Source organism: Thamnophis elegans, chromosome 16 (assembly GCF_009769535.1).
Source record: "Thamnophis elegans isolate rThaEle1 chromosome 16, rThaEle1.pri, whole genome shotgun sequence".
Taxonomy (NCBI): Eukaryota; Metazoa; Chordata; class Lepidosauria; order Squamata; family Colubridae; genus Thamnophis; species Thamnophis elegans.
Genome location: NC_045556.1, coordinates 7,805,408 through 7,828,309, shown reverse-complemented (window position 1 = coordinate 7,828,309; position 22,902 = coordinate 7,805,408). Strand labels below are relative to the sequence as shown.

Sequence of the window (22,902 nt, the reverse complement as noted above, 5' to 3'; positions counted from 1 at the left end):
CCGGGTAAGGAACGTGGGCGGGCGGGTGCGCCCTTCGCCGTTCCCGGAAGTTACTTACTTCCGGGTTCGCCGACCAACCGGTTCGCGGGGACTGCCGCGAACCGGTTGAAACCCACCCCTGCTAGGTGCCCTCAAATCTAGGCAATGAAAACTGTTTCCATTCTGCTTACATTTATTTTGCTATTTGCTTTTTTTTCTAAGCAGGTTTCTGTGAATCTGCCATTCTTATATAATTGGACTAATAACCACCTATTAACTGTCACTGAAACTTCCTTATTCTAACAGCCCAGGTTTTTAAGGTCAAAAAACTATCCGTTATGGTGCCAAAGAAGAGATTTCAGCCATAGTAATTATTCAGGTCTATAGCTGAAATCTCTTCTTTGGCATTAGAACAGATAGGTTTTTTTAACCTTAAAGAACACCAAGAGTATGTGAACAGCAATCTTCAAACAAAAAAAAATGGTAAGAGATTAATTGTACAAAAGGAGAAAGCGGCCATTCAAATTTAAATTTAAAGAGATAATCAGACACATTGTTTTATTGTGTAAAACTAGAATACCAACAGTAACAAATATAATGTGCGGATTGACTAATTTTTGGGGGGGGGAGGTTTTAGTCTTTGCAAATATTTAGAAGAATCCTGTCCAAAACTATCTCCTATTAAGTTCGTCTTACAGCTCAAGCTATATTTTTTTCTCATAATTGTAGAAAACATGTATAGTGCATGTAATTTTCTTAGCCAGCATTGACCTGATCCCCACAGCAAAGTTGATACAACAGTAGAAATATATTGCCTGATGAGCTGCAACTCAGCTAAACAGTATTCTAAATGTTTCTTTCCTGGTAAAAAGAGATACTGAAGGTACTGAGAAAATAGTATCTGTATATTTCTGCTTTCTCCAAACTTGCCTACTGGCAAAGATAATTTAGCATACAAATTCTTAGATTTTTCCAGATTCCTTTGAAGTAGATTCCACGTGATTAACAGTCAGGGACATTATTAGGATCTGGTTTTGCAGAAACAGAACATAATCTTTCTGTTCAAGAAACTATAAAGAAATCTAGTGTTGAGCTATCTTAAAGATGATGCATGGTGATTTTTTTTCTCAATGTCTAAATTATAAGAATTAATACATATAACATTCCCTCAGATGCCTTGCCTGTTATGATAAAATTAATGTCAACAGTATGTAAAATTCCAAGAAGTATATACATCCAAACCATTTAAGTGATTTAATGCAGGGAATGTTGACTACAGCTGTGTTTATGCTCTAAAGTCGCTTTTATGTTATGTTCCAAGCTTGTCGCACATATTTTTGAAGACAGACTTGTTGCTACTTGCTATTTTTTTCCAAGCAGATGTTTATAGGGAAATGAAAAGAGAAGATAACGTATACTTTCTATTAATAAGCATATTCTTTTTTAACCCAATTAAATTAGGTATTTATTGAATACCAAATTCAGTTTGGTATTGAATTTGAGCGTGATTCATCATCAGATCATCCTTGTTAGAGAGGGCTTGCAAATTGCCAGAGGCAGGATCCTTTAAGCAACTGGCTATGAGGCCTTGATTGTGAATACAGTTTATTTCCCTCCTTCTGCACAGTCTCATCTTCTCCAAGCTGCTGGGTTGGAGATGAATCTGCCCAGAAGTCTATGGAGATTCTCCGTCATCCAGGTCATGGTTGTCCCAAAGGTGCTTTTTCAGGAGGCAACTGGACTTTTCTTGTTTTTTCTTTGAAGACGTTTCGCTTCTCATCCAAGAAACCTCTTCACAGCTGAGTCAGAGCTGAAGAAGCTTCTTGGATGAGAAGTGAAACGTCTTCAAAGAAAAAACAAGGAAAGTCCAGTTGCCCCTTGCAAAAGCACCCTTGGGACAATCTGTCCAGACTTTCTGTGCTTAAAGACTTTGTTTTGTCTTTTCTGAGGATGGGCCACCATAACAGTCAAGGAAATATCCCACCATGGGTATCACATACATCAGAAGCTCACGTTAGATCTGGTTTGTACAGGTAGTCCTCGACTAACAACAGCTCATTGAGTGACTGTTCAAGATTACAGTGGCACTGAAGTCACATAAGTGACTTACGACTGTTTTTTACACTTGCGACCATCCTCACTGTCACGTGATCAAAATTCAGACACTTGGCCACTGACTCAAAGTTATGGCAGTTTCAGTGTCCCAGGGTCATGGGATCCCCCTGTGCAACCTTCTCTCAAGCAAAGCCAATGAGGACGCCAGATTCAATTAACAACCGTGTTCATGGCGTAACTACTCCAGTGATTCACTTGACAACTGTGGCAAGAAAGGTCATAAATGGGTCCAAATTTACTTAACAACTGTCTCGCTTAACAACAAAAATTTGGGGCTCAATTGTAAGTCAAGGATTACCTGTATCTCAAAGCAATTGAGGCATAGTTTCAGAATGGAGATCTAGGCTTTGTGTGTGTGTGTGTGTGTGTGTGTGTGGTCAGATTATTCTCTAGCCTCTACGAAATGGTGTCACTTCCATTCAGCCCTGCTGGCCTTAGCCAATGGCAGTGCCCTTGATTTGAACTCAGCTCCTGGTAGGATGACACAAGCCAATGGCATGTAGTAAATGGCAGACCGTCATCTCCAAGTTACCTCTGCAGTGAATTGTTCTGGTAGGTTTGTGACACTTACTTTTCTTCTTATTTTGACAGGCCTTTGGGAATGCCAAGACAGCACACAACAACAATTCAAGTCGCTTTGGCAAATTTATTCAAGTAAATTATCAGGAGACTGGCACTGTGCGTGGGTAAGTGGCAATGAGCAGTGACTAAAGAGCTTTAGGCATGAATGGTTTGCAGCTGTTAGTAGCTTTATATGCATGATTAGAATGTAAAACATCCTGTGTAAATCTGGGCTGTAGCTGCTTGTCTGGGAAAGAGGTGGGCTTGTCATGTAGGAGAAATAATTGACTTGATATAGGTGTCTTTTGTTAAGGAAAGCAACTTCCTACATTCTTTTCATTACAACTTTTCGGTTCAATCACAGGGGAGATGGAAAAAATTCTGAAATATGTATTTTTAATTAATTGATATAATAAATTGTTGAGCAACTCCTCTCCACTTAGATATTTTTCTCTAGATTTCTTTGGCTCTAGTTTGGATAGTACAGATCATTCATAGCTATTGGAATCCAAAACAAATGTTTTTTTCAAGACCGTTACAATGTTATGAATGCAAATGGAAGGACCCTTAAGGTACTATGCCTTCAAATCAGAAAATAAGCTATTCTAGATTGATTCCACTAAGACATTATTAATTAGCCCATTTTCAAAAGTAGAAGAAAATATTATGCTCAATTATATGAAGGACCAGCACAAAAATTGATGGTTGTATGACAATCTTCTGGAGGTATAACAGTTTAAAAGTATATTAAAGCAGAAAAACGTCTGAAAAAGTAGAACTTACTCTGTGATATTACTTTGTGAAACATTTGGGTTTGTAGAATTTCCAGGTTTTGAAAGGCCTAGCTGATCATTGTGCTGTATTTTCAGCTGTTTAGGTAGAATCTTCCAATTCTATTAATGACTTGGTAAAAACTCTATAATCTTCCTTTATTCTCTGCTTCAGTTTCTTTAAAGCTATTGTTTTTCCTTGTCAAAAAACAAGGAAACAAAACTAGTAATTTACCTGAGCAGTATACCGTCATAGTTACAGATTTTATGTCGTCTGTTATCTTCCTGAAGTTTTAAGAGCAAGCAGGATATAAAAATCCTGTTTTTGTTGCTACATCTTGTATTTTTTTTCTGCAATCACATTTAGGATTAATAAATGTGAACAACTTTGGGCCCCCAGATGTATCAGTCAGAAAACATTAAGACATGTATTTTTCTATAACAATTTTGGCATAATTGTTCATCTGAGGTGCCAAGAATAGCACCTGATTTTGGCTCTGAGGAAGTTATATCCATCTGACCTTTTCTTTGATACAGAATATTAATGAATAGGGCTATGATATTCAACATGTAGATAAATAAAAATCTGTTAAAATTTTGATCTCTGTTACTGAAGGATGTTTGGGGCATTCACAACACTTCTGCTTTTACAGTGCCTTAGCAAATTGCTTTTCATATTCTTTTATCTGCTAAATACATTTGATGGTATCCATTTAATGGATAGTGCTACAGGTTGTCCAGCCAAGTTGGGATAAAAGAGATATACATATACTGTACATATATAAAATTCAGTTTTGTCCCATATGTCTTCTGAGTATTTATATTAAAAATGTCCCATCCTTCTAATACATGGGTACCATTTAGAAAGTGTATCTTTGTAAAAAAAATTAAGAGTCTAATCTAAAAGCTAAAGAATTAGAATAGCTCTAGGATGGATGCAATACTGTAATACTAATATGGGCAGGCGACATCACCATGATATAGTGACTCATCAGGTCACCATATTTTGCAGCACAATTCAAAGGAAACCCAAATTTTGCAGTAATTAGGGTACTTATATTTCTTTTGGGAAATGGAAAATGCTACCAAGAAAGAAAGTGAAAGAGATGGATTCAGTTACAGGATTGTTTTATCCCTTGTATGAATTAGGGCTCCTCCCCCCCCCCCCCCCCCAAGTACAGTATTCTTCTCATACAATACTTTGCCATTTCTTTTTCTTCTAGAGCTTATGTTGAAAAGTATCTACTAGAAAAGTCCAGACTAGTCTATCAGGAACATAATGAAAGGTGAGTAACTAACGAAATAACATATATAAGCTACTGGAACAAATAAAGGAAGATAAATCAAAACAACTATTAGAATTATCAGAGTATAATTATTTCACTGGGTTATAAACTGTGCGTGCCTGCTTTTCACATTTTGGAAGCGATGGTTCTTATCCAAAATATGGAATGACATACTTATTGCTGACTAATTCATGTCCCAGCTTTGAGGGCTTGTTGTTATAATCCTGTTTTTAACTTCTTGGAAATTAGTAGTCAGTAATAAAGGTTCCCATGAAATTCCTGGGCACCTAGGAATTCCAAAATTTTCTAAGCAAGGATTGCAGGTCAAGAGCAGGAGCTCACATAAACAGTTGTGTTTCTTGCTCAGAAATTACATTGTTCTTCATAATGGATTGCACACCCTTCAATGTGCAAGGAAGTTAGAGGGAAACGTGCTGCAGTAGTTTATTAACACTGCACTCCAGTTTAAATTGTACTTGCTTCTTACACGGAGACAGGAAAGAGAACAGTGGGTTATTTCCTCCCCGTGCCCCCTTCAGCAATTTGTATAAGATGGAAGGTTGTGGTGTTTTTCTTTATTATTATTTTCAGCATAGATCTTCCACCACATTGAAAACTGAAAAATGACACACCGGCCTCCGCAAACAGAGAGATCAGATTTATGAATATTTGTACAAAACTTAACAAGTTAGAAAGAAGTAAGACCCTGCTTACATATCTGTGAAGACATCTTTCAGGAAATAATCTTGGAGCACTTTTTCCTATTTTGGTAGTTTATTGTTACCACTTTGTTTTTGTATACAGGAAGCCCTCAACTTACGACCACAATTGAGCCCAAAATTTCTGTTGATAAGTGAGACATTTGTTAAGTGAATTTTGACCGAGTTTACAACCTTTCTTGCTACAATTGTTCAGTGAATCACTGCAGTTGTTAAGTGACAAAGTAATTTTTTTCAGTCACTAAATGAATTGTTGTAAATGGAGGACTACCTGTATATATAATCACCTTGGATTTAGAAAAAGCAAGATAAGGTAGTACTAGGTTTAGGTTTTATACTTGCAGCCATGAGTTCCAGTAATACAAAGGACTCCATGCTGTTGAGTCACCACCTTTTTTCCCAGTTCCTTCCTGATATGCCAATAATTTGTATATTTCCCACTGTTGTCTATCTAGTTACCCATTTTTTTTACTGTAATACATTTTTACTTGTTATCAGGAACTACCATGTATTTTATTACCTGCTGGCAGGAGCAAGCGAAGAAGAGAAATCTGCTTTTCACCTTAAACAGCCTGATGAATATCACTACCTTAATCAGGTGGGAATATGGAAGCAGCTTTGTATACCTGTGTTTTACTGTAGAGCAATGGGCTATTCTCGCAATGGTATTTTAAAACTATTGTTCATGTCATCCGCTCAGAAATGATCAGCAACTGATCATTACGATAGAGAACTGTTATGAAATAAAAGATAACTGGATCGTAGATTTTCAAAAGAATGTATAATTTTCCAAGCAACTCTAATATTAACAGCTAATAGATGTTTATTATTTTATTTTCCCATGTTTGCACATCTTAAACAACTTGCATGTTTTCCTAATTCTTTTGTTTGGTAGCATGATGTTTTAATATTTTTACAAATGTCCATTAATCCTAACTGCCTGTAAATAATTGAAATTATGGGGATACTGCATCTTGTACTAACATTTCACAACATTTATATAATTTGTTTTCTTGAGTACCCAGGGGTTTTGAATGCAATAAAACCAAAGATGGAAGAACAGTTAAGGTGCTAAAATGCTATCCCATTAGAATTATGTAACATAATTAAATACTTTTAAGATTGAATCCTAAATTACTTTCCTTCCACTAGTCAAATGGTACAAAACACAGCAGGTTTTTCAGTATAAGATAATGTGAGATCACTACTAATGATTCCTCTCTGCATTTGTTATTCATTGCTTCAGTAGGAAGCAAGTGGAGAAATCTTAAATAGAGTCCTAGATAGCTTAATGATTGAATTATCACTGAAGGAGTGATACAGGTATATTTGAAATTTTAAAAAGTAGAATTTTTAAGTTTTGCTTTGATTTCCTATTTTAAAAACTTCCTGGGATGGATAGCCAGAGAATCTGGCAATCAGATAATACCTAACCTTTATATCATTAGTTTTACAAATTGAATTGTAATTTTAGATTTCAGTTTTACCCAAATGACTTCTGTTTGGTCACAATAAGAAATATTTGAGAACTTTTATTGAAAAGCTTATAAAACTACTTTTAACGAGATGGGAATCTTAATTTTAATTTAGATTATAAAATTATTAAATATCACAGATCGTTTTAATGTTGGAAATTAATCAGACCAGTGCTGGTAGTTTTGTGGAGTGCATAGAAGGCTCTTCTTGGTTTTGGAGTGATTTATTCAGTTACATATTTTGCAGTATATGTACATCACCCCAAGCAGAGACTTGTCTGCCTCTTCACCAGCACTACATTAAAAAGGTTGAAAGATAGTCGGTCTACTTTACGTAATTGTTTGGGCAATGAACAAAATATATATGATGGAACATTCTTAAATGAGGTAGAAATGCCAACACATTCTACAATATCCTCCAGTTTAATTATAAAATGAAAAGGCTTTTCAGTAACGTGATAAAATTGTGTGGGGTACACTTTCTCAAAGCAAGGTGAACAGTTACAGGAACACGGAGGAAAGTAGTGATGCATTTCTGCAGTGGGAAATTTGCCTGACATTTAATGCCTACAGACACAGAAGACAAGTAGAAAGAGATTGTTGTGTGGGATTTGGAATGCTACTTACCCAATCTGCCTTGCTTTCAGATGACAAAGAAACCCCCTAAACACAGCTGGGATGACTGTTACTATGACTCTGAGCCGGTCAGTACAAGTCCATCCATCCATCCATTCTGGGTTACTGGTGATAGGCCTTTCCTTGCCTTTCGGCTTTGCTCCAAGATGCAAAGCAAATGCAGAATCAGTTGCTTTTTATTAACAGTTGATGGCCTCAACTGTTAAGTACTTTTCTCTTAAGTAGTTCTCGGGGTCATTTTTCTGTAGTTATCTTTTTTTTAAATGGGAAAGTATCATGTCACAGGATGGTGCAACTAGCACTGTGTATAACATTTTCTCTTGCTTCTGTTTTCCAAAATGCAGACAAATAAACTTTGCCCAGAATAATTTTTGCAGGATAATATTTGATATAATATATTCTCCAGAGGAGGGTGTCAGACTCGCGGCATCACGGGCGGTATCATGTGACATATCATGATTCTCCCCCCCCCCCTTGGCTAAACCAGGCGTCGCCAGCGCATGGCACATCCAGCCCACAAGTTTGACAGCCCTGCTCTAGATAGAAATACATTCATTTTAAAATCCATGTTACTTCTTGAATCTTATCTGATTTCAGTGACCTGGTTCACGCAAGTTTTGTTTTGTTCTTGGTTTAGCAGGATGTGTGAATCCATCCATTATGTCCAATTCTTATGAGTAAACCAGGCCACTTTGGCACTATCCTCAGTTAATTGTGGCTTAAAAAACCCTAATTATTAGGTACATGCAGCTATAGATACATCAGTGGAATTCAGTAAAATTGATTTAACCTTCGGTCCAGGACTGCATTTGATTTTATGTATGTATGAAATCAATTTGTATGACTGTCCATCTCATGATAGTGACTGTGGATGATGGTCAACACAGAATTATAACTCAATATTTTTTTAGAACAATAGTAATAACAGCCTTGGAAACAACTCTTAGGGGCCTCTCCAAGTTGTAACCAAAGTGTAGTTTGTAAAGTGAAAGGAAAAAAAAATGATTAAGTAACTGAAGAATAATCGTTTTAATTCCATTTGAATTAACTGCTCTGATCTTTTAATATAATTCCCATTTTATTTCCAAAAGCATGATTATTCTAATCGCATGTCAACAATTCTAACTTGTTTACAAATAAGATGTAATGAAACAATGTTTTAATTCATTTTTATTGAGAAAATATATTTTTCCATTTCCATTTTATTGTTTTTAAACTGCAAGAACTAGACGGCTCAGTAAAATACTTGTTTTTAAATCAGCAGAAGCAAATGGTTCAGTGCAAAGATTTCAATTAGCTCAACTCTCTGGAACTGAGTTGGATTTATTGCGGGAAACTATAGATATCAAATCATTTTTTTTTTCTGCTAGCCTGCCTGATAGTGAACATTGCTCAGTTAAGCAGAGGGATATCGGAATAGGTCTGTCCTATATTGTTGAAGCTTTATAAAACTTTTTTTGGTGGGGGTCTGTCAAACTTGAGATTCCAGGAAATTAAAATGGCTACCCTTAAAGTATTAATCGGCACAGTGGTAGTAAATGCTCTCTTTATCCTTGACCTATTTTAAGTTTTTCTATTAAAATACAAAGTTCTTGTATTTTAATACAAGAGCTACAGTCTTGTATTCTAGACTGTAACTCTTATATTTTATCTTTTCTCTATTGATCTAGGACTGTGATGGTGAACCAATGGCACGCCTGCCAGAGGTGGCACACAGAGCCCTCTCTGTAGGCACGTATGCCGTTGCCAGTTGTTCTTCTGGTTTCTGGCAGCTGGTCTTCGTGGGTGCTGGAGCACCAGAAAATGGCCTCCCAAATGCCCAGAAAACAGGGTGGTTTGGGGGCCATTTTCCGAGCTCTTTTCAAGCTGTTTTTTGGCCATTTTCGGGCTGGTTTTCAGGTGAAAACAGCCAAAAAAGGCATGCATGTGCCGGCCAGCTGGTCTTTGGGTTTCCGGCGCTCCGGCACGCACACATGCACACACGTTTCGGTTTGGGCACTCAATGCCAAAAAGATTCGCCATCACTGATCTAGGACAACTTCCAACTTCGCTTTGTATTTCCTTCATGGTTTCTTTTTGCTCTTGTTCCTCTTCTCTTCAAGTATCAATTTGATTTACATCCTTGCCAGATAAAGTAGGGTCTCCTATGCTCAGACCCTCTTTCTAAATAAAAACTCAGCCTTTTACAGCCTTCTGCAATAGTCTTACCAAACTGCACAGCACCCCAAAAACAAAACAAAAAGCCCGTCCCAGTGTTCATACGGCAACATCACTACATGAATTAAGCATGAAGAGTTAAAAATGCTGTCGTGAGAAACAGCAGGGAATAGAACGAAGCTCTCTTACCTCATGCCCCAGTTAGCTTCCTATATCTATTAATCCTGAGTAGAAAGGTATAAATAATAGAAATAGAAATTCTCCCTGATACTTACATGTTATTTTATTTTTGAAAAACGGAATGCAGTGCTAGGGTGGAGGTGGAGTGTCGCATGGACTCTGAAATAGTCCAGCTTTGTCTTAAAAAACATTTTACAGATTCTTCAAATAACTTGTTGGTGTTCGAGCCCACTCTGTTGAATTGAAGGTTATGTAATATAATGTCTACTCTCGAATGATTAAAAATACTGTAAAGTATGCAGCCTGTAACTCTATAGGTTGAAGCTGTACAGTGATTGATAAGTCCCAAGGGGAAAAAAAAATCTTGCATAATTCACAAGACAGCTGAATGGCAAAGGATATCTAGCGTTTGTCTTCTCCGTTGGTTTTTAACTGCAGAGCACAAAGCCTAGGTACGAACTATGTTTACTGTTCCATGTAGACAAAGTGAACACAGTTATTCTTACAAAGATGGAAGGTCTCTAGGAAGAAGCCTGAGTTTTTCTTCTTTTAGACCTATTCCTCCTTTCAGAAGTGGTCATGTCCCAGCATGTGTTTTTCTTAAAGTTATCTTAGGAATCTTTCATTCAGCTGGGGCAATTCCTCCACCACTTATTTATAACTAAATTTGTTTCTCATGTTACACGACATTGTGAAGTGTGGTATGGAGAATGGACTTCAGTACAGTTTGATGATTATTCTGATTCCAAATCTGTTCACCATCCCAGTGTTGTACAGATTGAACTTTATGTCGTATTGTTAATATTTTTGTAACTTTCGGATGCCTGTTTTTCCCACGCTAATAATTATTCCTTGTATTGGACTCGATAGGATTGCTTCTCTGTTGAAGGTGAAGACTTGAAGCATGATTTTGAACGTTTGCAGCTAGCTATGGAGATGGTGGGCTTTCTTCCCAAGACCCGCAGGCAGTAAGTTATTTCTCTTTAGAAGGTGATTGTGAATTGACCTTTTAATAGTTACTGTGCCCAACATTGTGTCTGTTAGTGGAAAATATTAAATATTAACCATTTTAACCCTATGAATCATGGATGGCATTTTCTAATTATTCCCATATAACAAATTATGGAAAAGCAGGAAAATCTGCCTTACCTATGTATTTATACAATTTATGAGAATTGATTTATGTGTGATTTAGGGAACCATACATATACCACAAGGTGGCTTTAAGTTGAAGATACAAAAACACCAACTTCATTAACATGTAATAACACTTGATTTACGTGAACTTAATTTAATTTCTTTCATTTATTGTTCTTGCTTTGCGCTCTTAGGATATTTTCCCTTCTGTCAGCAATACTACACTTGGGTAACATCTGTTATAAGAAAAAAACCTACCGAGACGATTCCATAGATATCTGTAATCCAGAAGTCTTGCCTATTGTCTCAGAGTTACTTGAGGTAAGATATCACTTTTGGACATAAGCCTTCCACTTTTCCCCCCCTTTTACATTTTCTTCTACTTCCACATAATATATAAAGATAAATGTGAAAGTTATTGGATTCCATATTGGTAGTATATTAGTTTCTGGAGTAAGATAAGTGAGGTTAAATGGTCCTCCATAAAATAATACCTCCAATGTATCCACATTTACTTATTAGGACTTTCCACTGATATTATTGAAACAACTTTTAATAAACTGAAGTTTGCAAAATATATCTCATGTGATGGCTGTCTATTTCAGTGTTCTTTAAAGTGCTTGTTTAAAAGACAAAATCTTTCCCCTTCATCTGGCATCAGAAGCCAGTTAATTGGTTGAACTTGAACGTATTTTATAGCATCTCCTTTGTCACCAAAGCCCTTTACCACAGATGGCTTATTAAGGTATTCATGGTTTGAGCTAGCTAAAAATCTCTTTGCTGTAAAATATGCAATCATTTAAAGTACTGTGTGTTCATAGTTGCCTTTTTGAAAAAGAACTCAAGGTCAGAGGTTCACAAAATCTTCTAATCTGAGCCAGCTTGAAACTGGAACAAAACTGCAATAATGAGAGGCAGGCCAAGGATTCCTTGAGATGCTATTTTGCATTTTATTTTACTAGCCAGAGAGAGAGAGTGTTGTAGGAAAGCAATGTTGAATAAATGCTGCCTTTTTACAGATACTGTGTTGGAGGAATGTGAATCTCTGTCCAACTGGAATGATATCCTTTCAGTGAATCATAACTCACAAAGGAGTTTTAACCTCTCCAAATATACGGTCTGCTCAATATTTTCTGCCACAGATCTTAGGGGTATTTGTTGTACGTGCCAGTAGTTTCAAAGCAAGAGACGACTGCCTTTTCTGTTTCAAGGTGTCCCACCGACCCAAAACTTTGTGTCTTTGCAAATATTCTCTGGTGGGTACCAGTAGATTCACTTAGCGTTTCTGATCCCTCCAGTGTAGCCTCAGTGCTGTCTCTAGAATTGCTGTTGCCTTGCTTGTGACACTACCATTTTTTTCTGCTCTCCACAAGTTAGCTCTATGCCACCATCAGTCCCTCACAAGAAGAGGAGATTGTTAGACATGGTTCTATGTAAGACCATGTAGAAAGTACACAATTGTTGTGGTCCGCCGGCAGACTGCGGAACTGGCAGTAGAGTTGGACAGCGAGGAGGTTGGGAAGGAACATGGGCCAGTCCTGGAGTCTGGGGAAGACTCTGATGAGGGCTCTCTGTCGGAGGCAGAGAGGGAGCCAAGGCCATCTGGTAGTTATGTGCTGCCTCCAGAGCCTCCTGAGTCTGACATCAGCGAGGAAGGAGAACAGCGGGAGCCTGTTCCCAGTGTGCGCATGCGTCGAGCTCCCAGAAAACAAGAACAATGAAGAAAAAAGGGGCGACTTGGGAGTAAGGCTTGGAGATGAGAGGCTTGGCCCCTCCCATAAGACATAAAAGAGCAGGAAGCAATTTGCTTCCTTTGCAGGAAGCAATTTGCAGGAAGCAATTAGTTCATCTGGTTGGTTCAGGCTCTGAGAAGTTCTGTTAGACTCTGTGCTAAGTTTGGCCTTGCTCTGCATATGGCAATTAGGTCTCTGATAGCATCACCAGAGAGATAAGGTGGGTATTTATCAACATTCCCCTGGAAGACTGTGGCAACTCGAGCAGACATCTGTCGGAATCTTCATAGACTGTTGGGGAAGACTTGCGTGCTGTGAATGACCATAAGTCACAGCTGTTTAAAGAGGGTTTTTGGGACTAAGATTGTGATTTATGCTTTCTCGGGAAGCTTAGGTCAGAACAACGATAGTTTTTTCCTCTAGCCCAGGGGTGTCAAACTCACGGCGTCATGGCAGCAACACGTGACATATCAGGCCTTTTTGCCCCCTTCACTAAATCACGCGTGGCCAGCATGTGATGCATCCAGCCCGCGAGCCGGCATTTTGACAGCCCCGCTCCAGTCTCACTTAAGATGATGTGTCATTTTAAAATTCATGAAGGTCCTTAGCACCATTGATTTTTTAAAAAGCTCCTTTTAACACAAAGAGTAGCATTCATCAGTAGCTATAGAACCCCCCCCCTTTTTTTTTTTTGTAAAGGCCTTCTATGGATCTGTGGTGGTGAAAATCTACCTCAGATTCCTTTTAGAAAGTTTACTCTGCTTGTTTTCAAAGCTTGGACCGTACTATGATTCTAAAATCATGACCTTTTTTTTAGGTGAAAGAAGAAATGTTGCTTGAAGCGCTGATTACAAGAAAAACAGTGACTGTCGGAGAAAAGCTTGTATTACCATACAAACTGGCAGAGGTATGTGTAGCAGTCGTCTGAAACGTGGAAAATTACATGAGATCATTTATTTTATTTTATTTTTAGAAATACCTGCAAATCCTTGCGGGAAAAGATTGATAAAGAGCCCATTAGATAGCCAAGCCCTCGACCTCATTAAACCTGAATATTTAAAGCATGCGATTAAGCCGTATATTATTTGATTTCGCAGTGTTCAAGAATGTCCATCCATTGAACATGCCTTAAGTTCAACGTGCTAATTTTCCTCTGGTGTATTGATGAGTCATGTCAGTCATCGCGTAAAGTCAGCTTCTTTCGATAACATCTCATTATCAGAAATAAAACAGTACAGTCATGTTAATTAAACCATCATGTGACATTCTGGCACATAACTTAATACTGTAATGCAAATGAGCTGGAAGATGTAGTAAAAATAGGCAAATAAACCTTTGATTGAACCGGATGGAGTGAACGGTTGAACAAGAAGCAAACAACAAAGCAATCCTTTATTTCCCCTGCTTTAATCACTCCCTCCTGCTTGTGTCTTTTTTCATGGTCATGAAACACATGTTCTGCTTGATATTGCTGGAACTGTAGCTCAGCAACATCTGGTGGGACATGGATTCCTTGAGCTTGGTGTACGATGCTTAATGCTGAGCTTTTGTGAATTGCTCAGAACTTATGGAAATTGAGTGGCATAGACCTTTTAGTAAATAAATAACACTATCAGGGAACCTAACAATATTGCAGGCCTTTTAGTTAGTTCAGATTCTGTGTATGAATTTTAACTCTTTATTGGATAAGTCATGCATCTGGATCTACACCGGTTAACATCTCTTACCCTGAGATGTTCCAGGCAAGCTTCCAGGAAGACATTTTTCTGATATCGATTGGTTGGTACAATAGGGAATAGTCCCTCTAAGCTGCCCCTGTGATGGCATAAGTCATTGCTTTAGAATGTATAAAATATGTCCTACCTTTTCTGTCTCAGGGATAAATGATGTGTATCTTCTCCCAGCCACAACCAACAGGCCCAGAAGTGAAAGATTTTGCTTTGTCAATACTATTTAGGGAGGCACATTCTACCTGTGGCTGCACTGTATGTGTTACATTCGTTCAGTTGACTAAGTACACGTATATCCCTGATATGGAAATCATTTAGGTCCATGCATTTGCACATCTCCAGGAAGAATATGGAGCCCTCTTCATCTAAGATCATATAGACTATATCTCAGAAGAAGTCCCTGTCAGTGAACTGATCCATGACTATTGCAATTATCTTCTTCGCTTACTGGATCGTTTCACGCACCACTTGCTTGACGTGAGGCGCCTTGTCTTCCTCACGCGGGTGCGTGTACAGAGCCAGATGCATGGCTCCCCGGTAGAAATACTTATGAGTCCATCCCATGTCTGTGTCGGAGCGTTGGGGCCAGTAAGACAGCCAAAAGGGTTTTCCCAAAGGTCCGGTGACCGTTTTGCCCTTCTCCAGGTGGACATCATAAGCACCCCAGCCGTCCCGCAAGACCTCCAACTCTCTGCTGGAAAGGAAGTCAGGCCCATGCCGTCATGCCGGAATTTATCAAACCAGTAAATGTGGTAGATAAGAATACGTACTTTTCCTAGCAGATGGCGACTTCATGAACAGTTGCATAGATGGGCTGTTCTTGACCAAAGATGGACTTCTGGAATGAAGATCTGGTTGTTAACAAAAGGCGCTATGATACAATGCTCTCCTTGAAATATGACCCGAGGGGGAAACTTGAATCAGCTAAAATGTAAAATACTATGCAGACTCTGTCTTCTAAGATTAAAAGATTTTCCTTTCTGTACAGAAGCAAATGGTTTTGCAAACGGCTGTATTAATAATATACAGAACTGTATTAAGACATAGTTGAGGTTGAAAAATGGTCACAGTTCTTGTATGAGTCACTCTGGAGTGGTTTTTGCATGTATAGTGGTCTTGGCCACTTACTTTAGCAGCACATGTAAGAAATGACATCAGTGTAAGAAACAGAAGAAGTTTCTGAGAAGAAGAAACTGGAGGGAAGAGAAGATAATATGACACCCATCTGTTCCTTTTTTGCGGGGGGAAAAGTGTATATGTTTAAGTGCTAATTCAACAGTATAGCTAAACTACTCTGTTAAGTTAAGGTTGGTTTTAGCTGCCTCCATGTTTTCTGCAAGCTACAGGAAAACATGACATTTCTGTCAGTTACAAGAAAATAAAATGGATAGAAAGCACCACATTCCAATAACCGGCAGAGCCAAATTATAGAAAATGGTTCTCTAGATTTGCAAAGGTTTTGTTCCTGTTTTTATTTCCTTGCCTGTCAATATAGTTGCGTGGGTTGAAGTATGATTGATGGAGAACAGATTGTTCTAACTTCAAGAATTCAAAACGTGAGACTCCGCAAAGGAAATGCAGGCAATAGCTAAGATAGCGACTAAGTGATTTTTGACACATTTGGATTATTTTTTTTAAGTGGAAGGATGTTTATAGCAAAGCAGACGCAGAGAAACGAAGGCCAACCTTGGTGTGGATTTTTATAGTACGTATTACTATACGCACTAAAGGCTTTCTGTGTGATTTGCTTAGCTTATTGCCGTTCAAGAAGCTACTTTTGCCGCCATTCCATAGCTGCTTTTGGTGAGCACACTGACCGTTATAATGCACACTCCAATGAACTGGGCCTTCATGGACATTTGAAAGATTTCTCTATTGGTGCAAAAACCTGAACTGATCACATTGTACTGTATTTTTAGCTGCTTGGAATCACTTTGTTTTAGATACACTGAAGATTTAAAGGTTGTGTTCTATATAACAGCTTAGGCAGCATCCATCAGAAGCAACATCCATATTGTCTTTAATCACAATGAGAACTCAGTTCTGAAATCTGCTAGTGTTAAAATGAGAGGCACTTGAGCTCTTCCCTCCAGAAAACGGGAAACAATGAGGAAAGAGAAGGCACAAGATTTCACCTTTTCTTCTGTAACATTGAAACTAAAATTTGCTAATAATATCCACCTACCTTCTATCTTCCTCCCATTCTGAATATGTTTGTTCCACTTCAGAGATATCGTGTTGACATAATTTTATAATATAATTCAAGCATAAAGTGAAACTGTATGAGCTTGCAGCAATATACATGCCTAGTCATAGAACAGCGAAGCTGAAGTGCAGACCTCAGCATCCACCGCCTTGAAAATTTTGAAGCAGTAAAATTAAGAGCTGCAGTGGCACAGTGGTTAGAGTGCAGTACTGCAGGCTGCTTCTGCTGATCACCGGCTGCCTGCAGTTTGGCAGATCAAATCTCACCAGGCTCAAGGTTGACTCAGCCTTCCATCCTTCCAAGGTGGGTAAAACGAGGATCCAGATGGTTCGGGGCAATAGGCTGACTCTTGTAAACCGCTTAGATAGGTCTGTAAAGCCCTGTGAAGCGGTAAATAAGTCTATATACTATTGCTATTGCTATCTGTGCAAATGCATATTGATAATAATCCAGGAGAGCCGGAAAGAGATGTTAATATAATTAGTATTACAATATAATTAGTATTTGGCTTGATTTCCAGTTATTTCTTTTGATTTCCTAGGCTATAACAGTACGAAATTCCATGGCCAAATCATTGTACAGTGCGCTGTTTGATTGGATCGTTTTTAGAATTAACCATGCACTTTTGAATACCAAGGACTTAGAAGAAAGCACCAAGGTATGTCTTTTTCAAGAATGTTCTATCAATCGTTGACTCAACTGACTTAGGTTTGAGGCTGGTAGAGCATATTATCTCAGAGAAGCAGCATTATTAGAGAACCAAAGGTCCCTTTAAGCATTTTCCCTTAAAATATAAAACAGAAACAATCACATGTAAGCCCACATACCTTTTGGAGAAGTTAAATGACCTGACAGCTGAAAGTTAATGTTGCAAGTAAACCAGAGACTAAATTGCAAATTGTTTATAATATGCAAGCTGCTGCTTCTTAAAAAGAAGCAGCTTACAAGTTAAAAATTACTCACTTAACAATTGAATTGCATCCACTCCAGGGCAAAATCTCACAGAAATAGAGCTAACTGTTGATACAGGAAGCAAAATGTCTCCATAAATCAGAAATGGGGAACAATGGCCCATTTATGACTTGTGGATTTCAGCTCCCAGAATTCCTGAGCCAAAAATGGTGCCACTTTCTGTAAGCCGCCCGGAGTCCTTCGGGATTGGGCGGCCTATAAATTTATTAAATACAAATACAAATACAAGTTATAAAAGAGCCATCGTTCCCCACCCTTGTCATAGAGGATCCTTATTAGGCATTGTTTTCATGAATACCCCATGTGAGAGAAAGCTGGATGACATCTCTCCTCACTGTCCACTTGGGACAACTGTCTGATAATACACTATATATTCTAGAACAGTGGTGTCAAACTCAAGTTCATTGAGGGCCACATCAAGGTTGTGTTTGACCTCGCGCATGGCCATGGTGGGTGTGGCCAGCTTGACATCACTGTTCCCTCTAAGGTGCGCGCCTGCGCGGCCGCGCACCTCGCAAGAAAAGCCCGCGCAGCAGATTCTATCTGCCGCGCAGAGTTTTCTGTAAAGCAAACGTGGGGAAGTTCTTTGCAGGCGCCTAGAACTGGCCGCCTGCAAAGGACCTCCCCAGACTTGTTTTGATGAGCCGCCAGTCCTCTTGCTTCTTCTCCTTCACCAGCAAAGCTCCCGCAGTGGTGCCTCTCCCTCCACGCGGAGCACCTGAGCTGGCCCCCGCGTTATCCCTCCCCCTTCCTCCTATGCCGTGCTTTTGAGGCCGTGGGAGCTAGTAGGAAAGCGGCGGAGGTGGAGGCGGCGGCAGGGATAACCCAGAGCCCAGCTGAGCTGAGGTGCTCCGAGCGGAGTCAGCTGGGCTCTGGGTTATCCCTGCCGCCACCTCCACCTCCGCCGCTTTCCTCCTAGCTCCCGCGGCCTCCTAGCTCCCGCGGCCTTTCCTCCTAGCTCCCGCGGCCTCAAAAGCACGGCAGAGGAGGAAGGGGGAGGGATAACGCGGGGGCCAGCTCAGGTGCTCCGCGTGGAGGGAGAGGCGCCGCTGCCATGGGCGGGGATGCCAGCGGGAGCTTTGCTGGTGAAGGAGAAGAAGCAAGAGGACTGGCGGCTTTGAAATGCAACCCCCTGGTCCCGCTGGCCGCGGATTTGATTCGGCGTAAGTGGGGGCCGAACACATGCTGAGCCGACTTTGCGCAGTGAGGCGGAGTAATTCAAACCCCCCCAAAGAACATTTGTGTGTGTGTGTGTGTGTGTGTGAGAGAGAGAGAGAGAGAGAGAGAGAGAGAGAGAGAGAATTGGATCAAAATTGGTGGCCAAAGGAGTGGAGGGAGGGAGGGAAGGGAGGAAGGAAGCCCTGCCCCCTGTGAAAAAAACTGAAGATGGAGCAGTGAATGAATAAACCATAAAAGCAACAAACAGTTAATGCGTAAGTAAGCTGAGGAGCAAGTTCTCAACTAAGGAAGCAATATAAGAAAGAAATATAAAAAGCTCAATATGCCAAAACACTTATTTTAGTCTTCATTTAATTACTTGTATTGTAGTCTGATGTAACATCTTTTTAAAGTTAACGTTAGTTAGAAAAGATAGGGTACAAAACTTAAATAATAAAAAAATTGTACATTCATTTTGAAAAATAAATGCAAGACTTGATTAATTTCATATCTTTATTTAAAATAGTTTTGGCATGGCATATGATTTTATTGACTCAGTTGGAAATGATGTGGATGTTGTATCTGATTCTGAGGTATATATATTGTTAAGTAACATAACATATAGCATATTGTCCAAACTTGCTAGACTATTTAATTGATCTTACTACTTTAAAGGGGGAGAGTTTTTTATGTTGCATTTATATATTATATTTATTACATTTATATTCCACATTATATATTTGTATTGTTATTTTAGTGTATATTGTCAATTTTGATAGATATTATATTGATATATCAATACTGATTTTAATCATACTAAATAACAATTACTGCTATTATTTATCAGCATTACATATTTACAGTTTTTAATATTGAGTTAGTCATATTTTAGAATAATAGTGTTATTTTTTAATAGGATAATTGGCAAAATCTAATTCACATGTGATGGGTTGCATTCCAAAGGAATGTGAGAGGACAGGTTGCCTGCAAAATGCCAGGACCCAGGACCCTGTTGGTGCCATGTCTCTCTCTAGCCAGTCTAACAATCTAAAAGCTGAGCAGAGAGCCTTTTTTTTTCAGGGTGAGGGGAAAAGTATAGTGTTTGAGTGGCACTTTTCATGTCTGGCATTCATCGGGCTGAAACCTCGCTCGCAATTGGCGCTTGACGCTTGGAAGGTTGCGCAAATGTCCAGCAGACGCGACAGCAGTTCAAACTGTGGCTCTCTTAGGTGCTCAGGCATGAAACTGTGCAGCTCACACACTATACTTTTCCGCTCACACTGAAAAAAAATTAGAGGGAACATTGCTTGACATTGCTCAGGTCAGGGGCACCTATGGAGGCCCGAGTGCTCTGCCAGCGGAAATGGGCTGCCAAACTCCGTTTTTGCTGGCAGAAGCACCACGGGCTGGTCCTTCGCTATTTCCAGGGCTGCCCCATGGACCAGATCTAAGCACCCTGCAAGCCGGATCTGTCCCCCGGGCCTTGAATTTGACACCCCTGTTCTAGAAGAATTTCACATATTGGCTTTTGTATACACACACAACTTTTATAGCATTAGATGCATTGATGTCGCTGAGAGAAGGAAACTACTGTCTTATATACGGAAGCTGTTCTGATCTACAGCCACCAGTATCTTCCTGGGCTAAATAATGTAGAATTACTTCGTGCCTCGGTGATTACTGTTTGCTGAGTGTGGTTTGAATTATTGCAGTGTATTCTTGACATGGGATTACTTCCTCCATTTTCTCCAGTTTTATTTGAAAGATTACAGTAATTATTCTCAGATGTCATAAGACCGTAAGCTCACAGCGTTCTTTTACCGTTCAATGTTTAATGTGGAGTTTTTCTGCCTATACCAATCCAGTTGGGGTTATGCACTTAATGCGCCCCAAGCAGATAACTATAATGTACAGCTCAAGTTTAGGACAGGTCATTGTTCAGACTTAATATAAAACTTGCATATATAATGCTGATGAACTTACATGCCATAGAAACCCTGCTGCTTTGCAGAGTAAATTCTATATAGCATGTGCTGGTTTAATTTTCTTGTTATAGAAGCTTTTATTGCATAGCAAAACATTTAGTTTTTTTCCCCGTCCTCCCACCCAGTTGCTTTTCTCTTTTTAAAAGCTTTAATAAAATCTGTGGCACAAACCTTACCAGTATATATTTTTTACTCTATTGCCCTGTTTTCCCGAAAATAAGACCTCCCTGGATAATAAGCCCAATTGGGCTTTTTAGCACATGCACTAAAATAACCCCCCCTGAAAATAAGCCCTCTCCAAAAATATTGCACCACAGCAGCAGACATGAGGTGACCATGCTCACTGCCTCCTGCACCTCAAAAATAATAAGACCTCCCCGAAAATAAGGCCAAGTGTTTATTTCGGGGGTACGATTTTTATGCTCAGTACAAGTCCTAAATTAGCTTCTCTTGGAAAATGTCTATGGCATTTATCACTTTATTTAAATTTTACTCTGGGTGAAAATAGCTCCTGTGATTAGTAAGGCCTCCATCCATTAGCTATTAACCGTCTATCTGGTAAAGTGTGCTTCCTGGTAATTGCAGTTTCTCTGAGAAGTAGGTTAAAAGGCATAATGCCAGAAATAGTATGGGGAAAGAGAGAGTCTGGTAATTAGTGATATATTTTATTCAGGACTGTCCTTTCTTTCCCGATCAGTTAAAGTACATTGTCTACAGCGGTGAGGTTGAAAGAATGGCATAGGGCTACTGTGTGATCGATGGAAGGTTTGGGTTGGAGTCTTTGACCCTTTCCAACGAATGGAGGCACTGACTTAATGGTTGCGAATGCCATAGCAATCTTATTGCTAGATGACCCAGGAAGTCGGGGTCGGCCAATGCCGACTGGCGACTACCCGGAGGAGAGCCTTCTCTGTGGCTGCTCCGACCCTCTGGAACGAGCTCCCCGTGGAGATTCGAACCCTCACCACCCTCCAGGCCTTCCGCAAAGCCCTTAAAACCTGGCTATTCCGACAGGCCTGGGGCTAAAGAGTTTTTGCCCCCCTTCTCGAATGGTATGGTTGTTGTGTGTTTTTAAATTTTGTATTGTTATGTCTCGTCTTTTTTATCCCCCTGTCTGTACCTCCTTCCCTGATTGAATTGTGAGCCGCCCTGAGTCCCCTTCGGGGAAAAGGGCAGCATATAAATGTAATCAATCAATCAATCAATCAAGTTCAAGTATTAAATGCAGTGTATCTGTTTTCTTTCCCTTTCTTTTTGTCTTGCAGACTTTGTCCATTGGAGTACTTGATATTTTTGGTTTTGAAGATTATGAAAGCAATAGTTTTGAACAATTTTGCATTAATTTTGCAAATGAACGTTTACAGCACTATTTTAACCAACATATCTTTAAACTGGAGCAAGTAAGCTTGGGAAAATGATTGTTCCCATAATGTAAAGTAACTATATTCCCCTTCCTTTTACTGTAACAACTTGAACCTCAAGATGATACAGTCACTTGATCTCAACGTTCCTAGTGCGTTTTCCTTTTTCAATAGCTCATCTCAGTTAAGATCAGACTTAGGAGATCCTTTATCTTTTGTTTCTTCAGCCCTTTGGAAAATGAAACAGTCAGCAAGACCACTAAGGGACATGTGGGACCTTGCATTCTTGGGCAAGTTAGTTTTCCAAAAGATGCCCGCATAATTAAATGTCTTCCATTATATGAAGGAATGTCGGGTTGACTCAGAGAAGGAGGAGGAGAACGCCAAGCCAATACAGAAAGGATCTTTGAGTCCTGGGGGAAAAAAAAAGAAACAGTGAGAAAAAGATTTAAAACAGATCTATCTTGATTGTGTTAGATATAAGCTTGAAGTAAGTGGATCTGTGATAGGCTTTCAGGGTTATATTATAATAGCCCAACTGCATTAAAATACATTCCAAGATATCTATTTCCTGGCTACCTTGACATAGGAATACATTATTTTTATGTCTCTCCTCCCAGAAATTCCTATAACCGGGCCAAGAAAGTATTTTCCACATCTTCTGCTTGGCGTCACAGTCAATAGCAGATGCCACAGTAATATCATTGAATGGCCTTCAAATATGAAGCCTGCTCAGTCTTAA

General features: G+C 39.3%; 1 protein-coding gene across 5 annotated transcripts in view; it reads left to right on the top strand.

Moving 5' to 3' along the window:
* The window catches only part of MYO9A (myosin IXA), a 101,881-nt gene that overhangs the window by 25,399 nt on the left and 53,580 nt on the right, over positions 1-22,902 (top strand). For 4 of the 5 annotated variants that reach the window (XM_032232912.1, XM_032232910.1, XM_032232906.1 and 1 more), the window contains exons 3-11: positions 2,686-2,780; positions 4,649-4,711; positions 5,929-6,028; positions 7,553-7,609; positions 10,749-10,846; positions 11,210-11,336; positions 13,566-13,655; positions 17,226-17,342; positions 22,065-22,199. In XM_032232912.1, coding sequence (XP_032088803.1) covers positions 2,686-2,780; positions 4,649-4,711; positions 5,929-6,028; positions 7,553-7,609; positions 10,749-10,846; positions 11,210-11,336; positions 13,566-13,655; positions 17,226-17,342; positions 22,065-22,199 — 882 coding nt within the window. The remainder of the gene's footprint in view (positions 1-2,685; positions 2,781-4,648; positions 4,712-5,928; positions 6,029-7,552; positions 7,610-10,748; positions 10,847-11,209; positions 11,337-13,565; positions 13,656-17,225; positions 17,343-22,064; positions 22,200-22,902) is intronic. The other variant, XM_032232911.1, reaches the window with a different exon arrangement.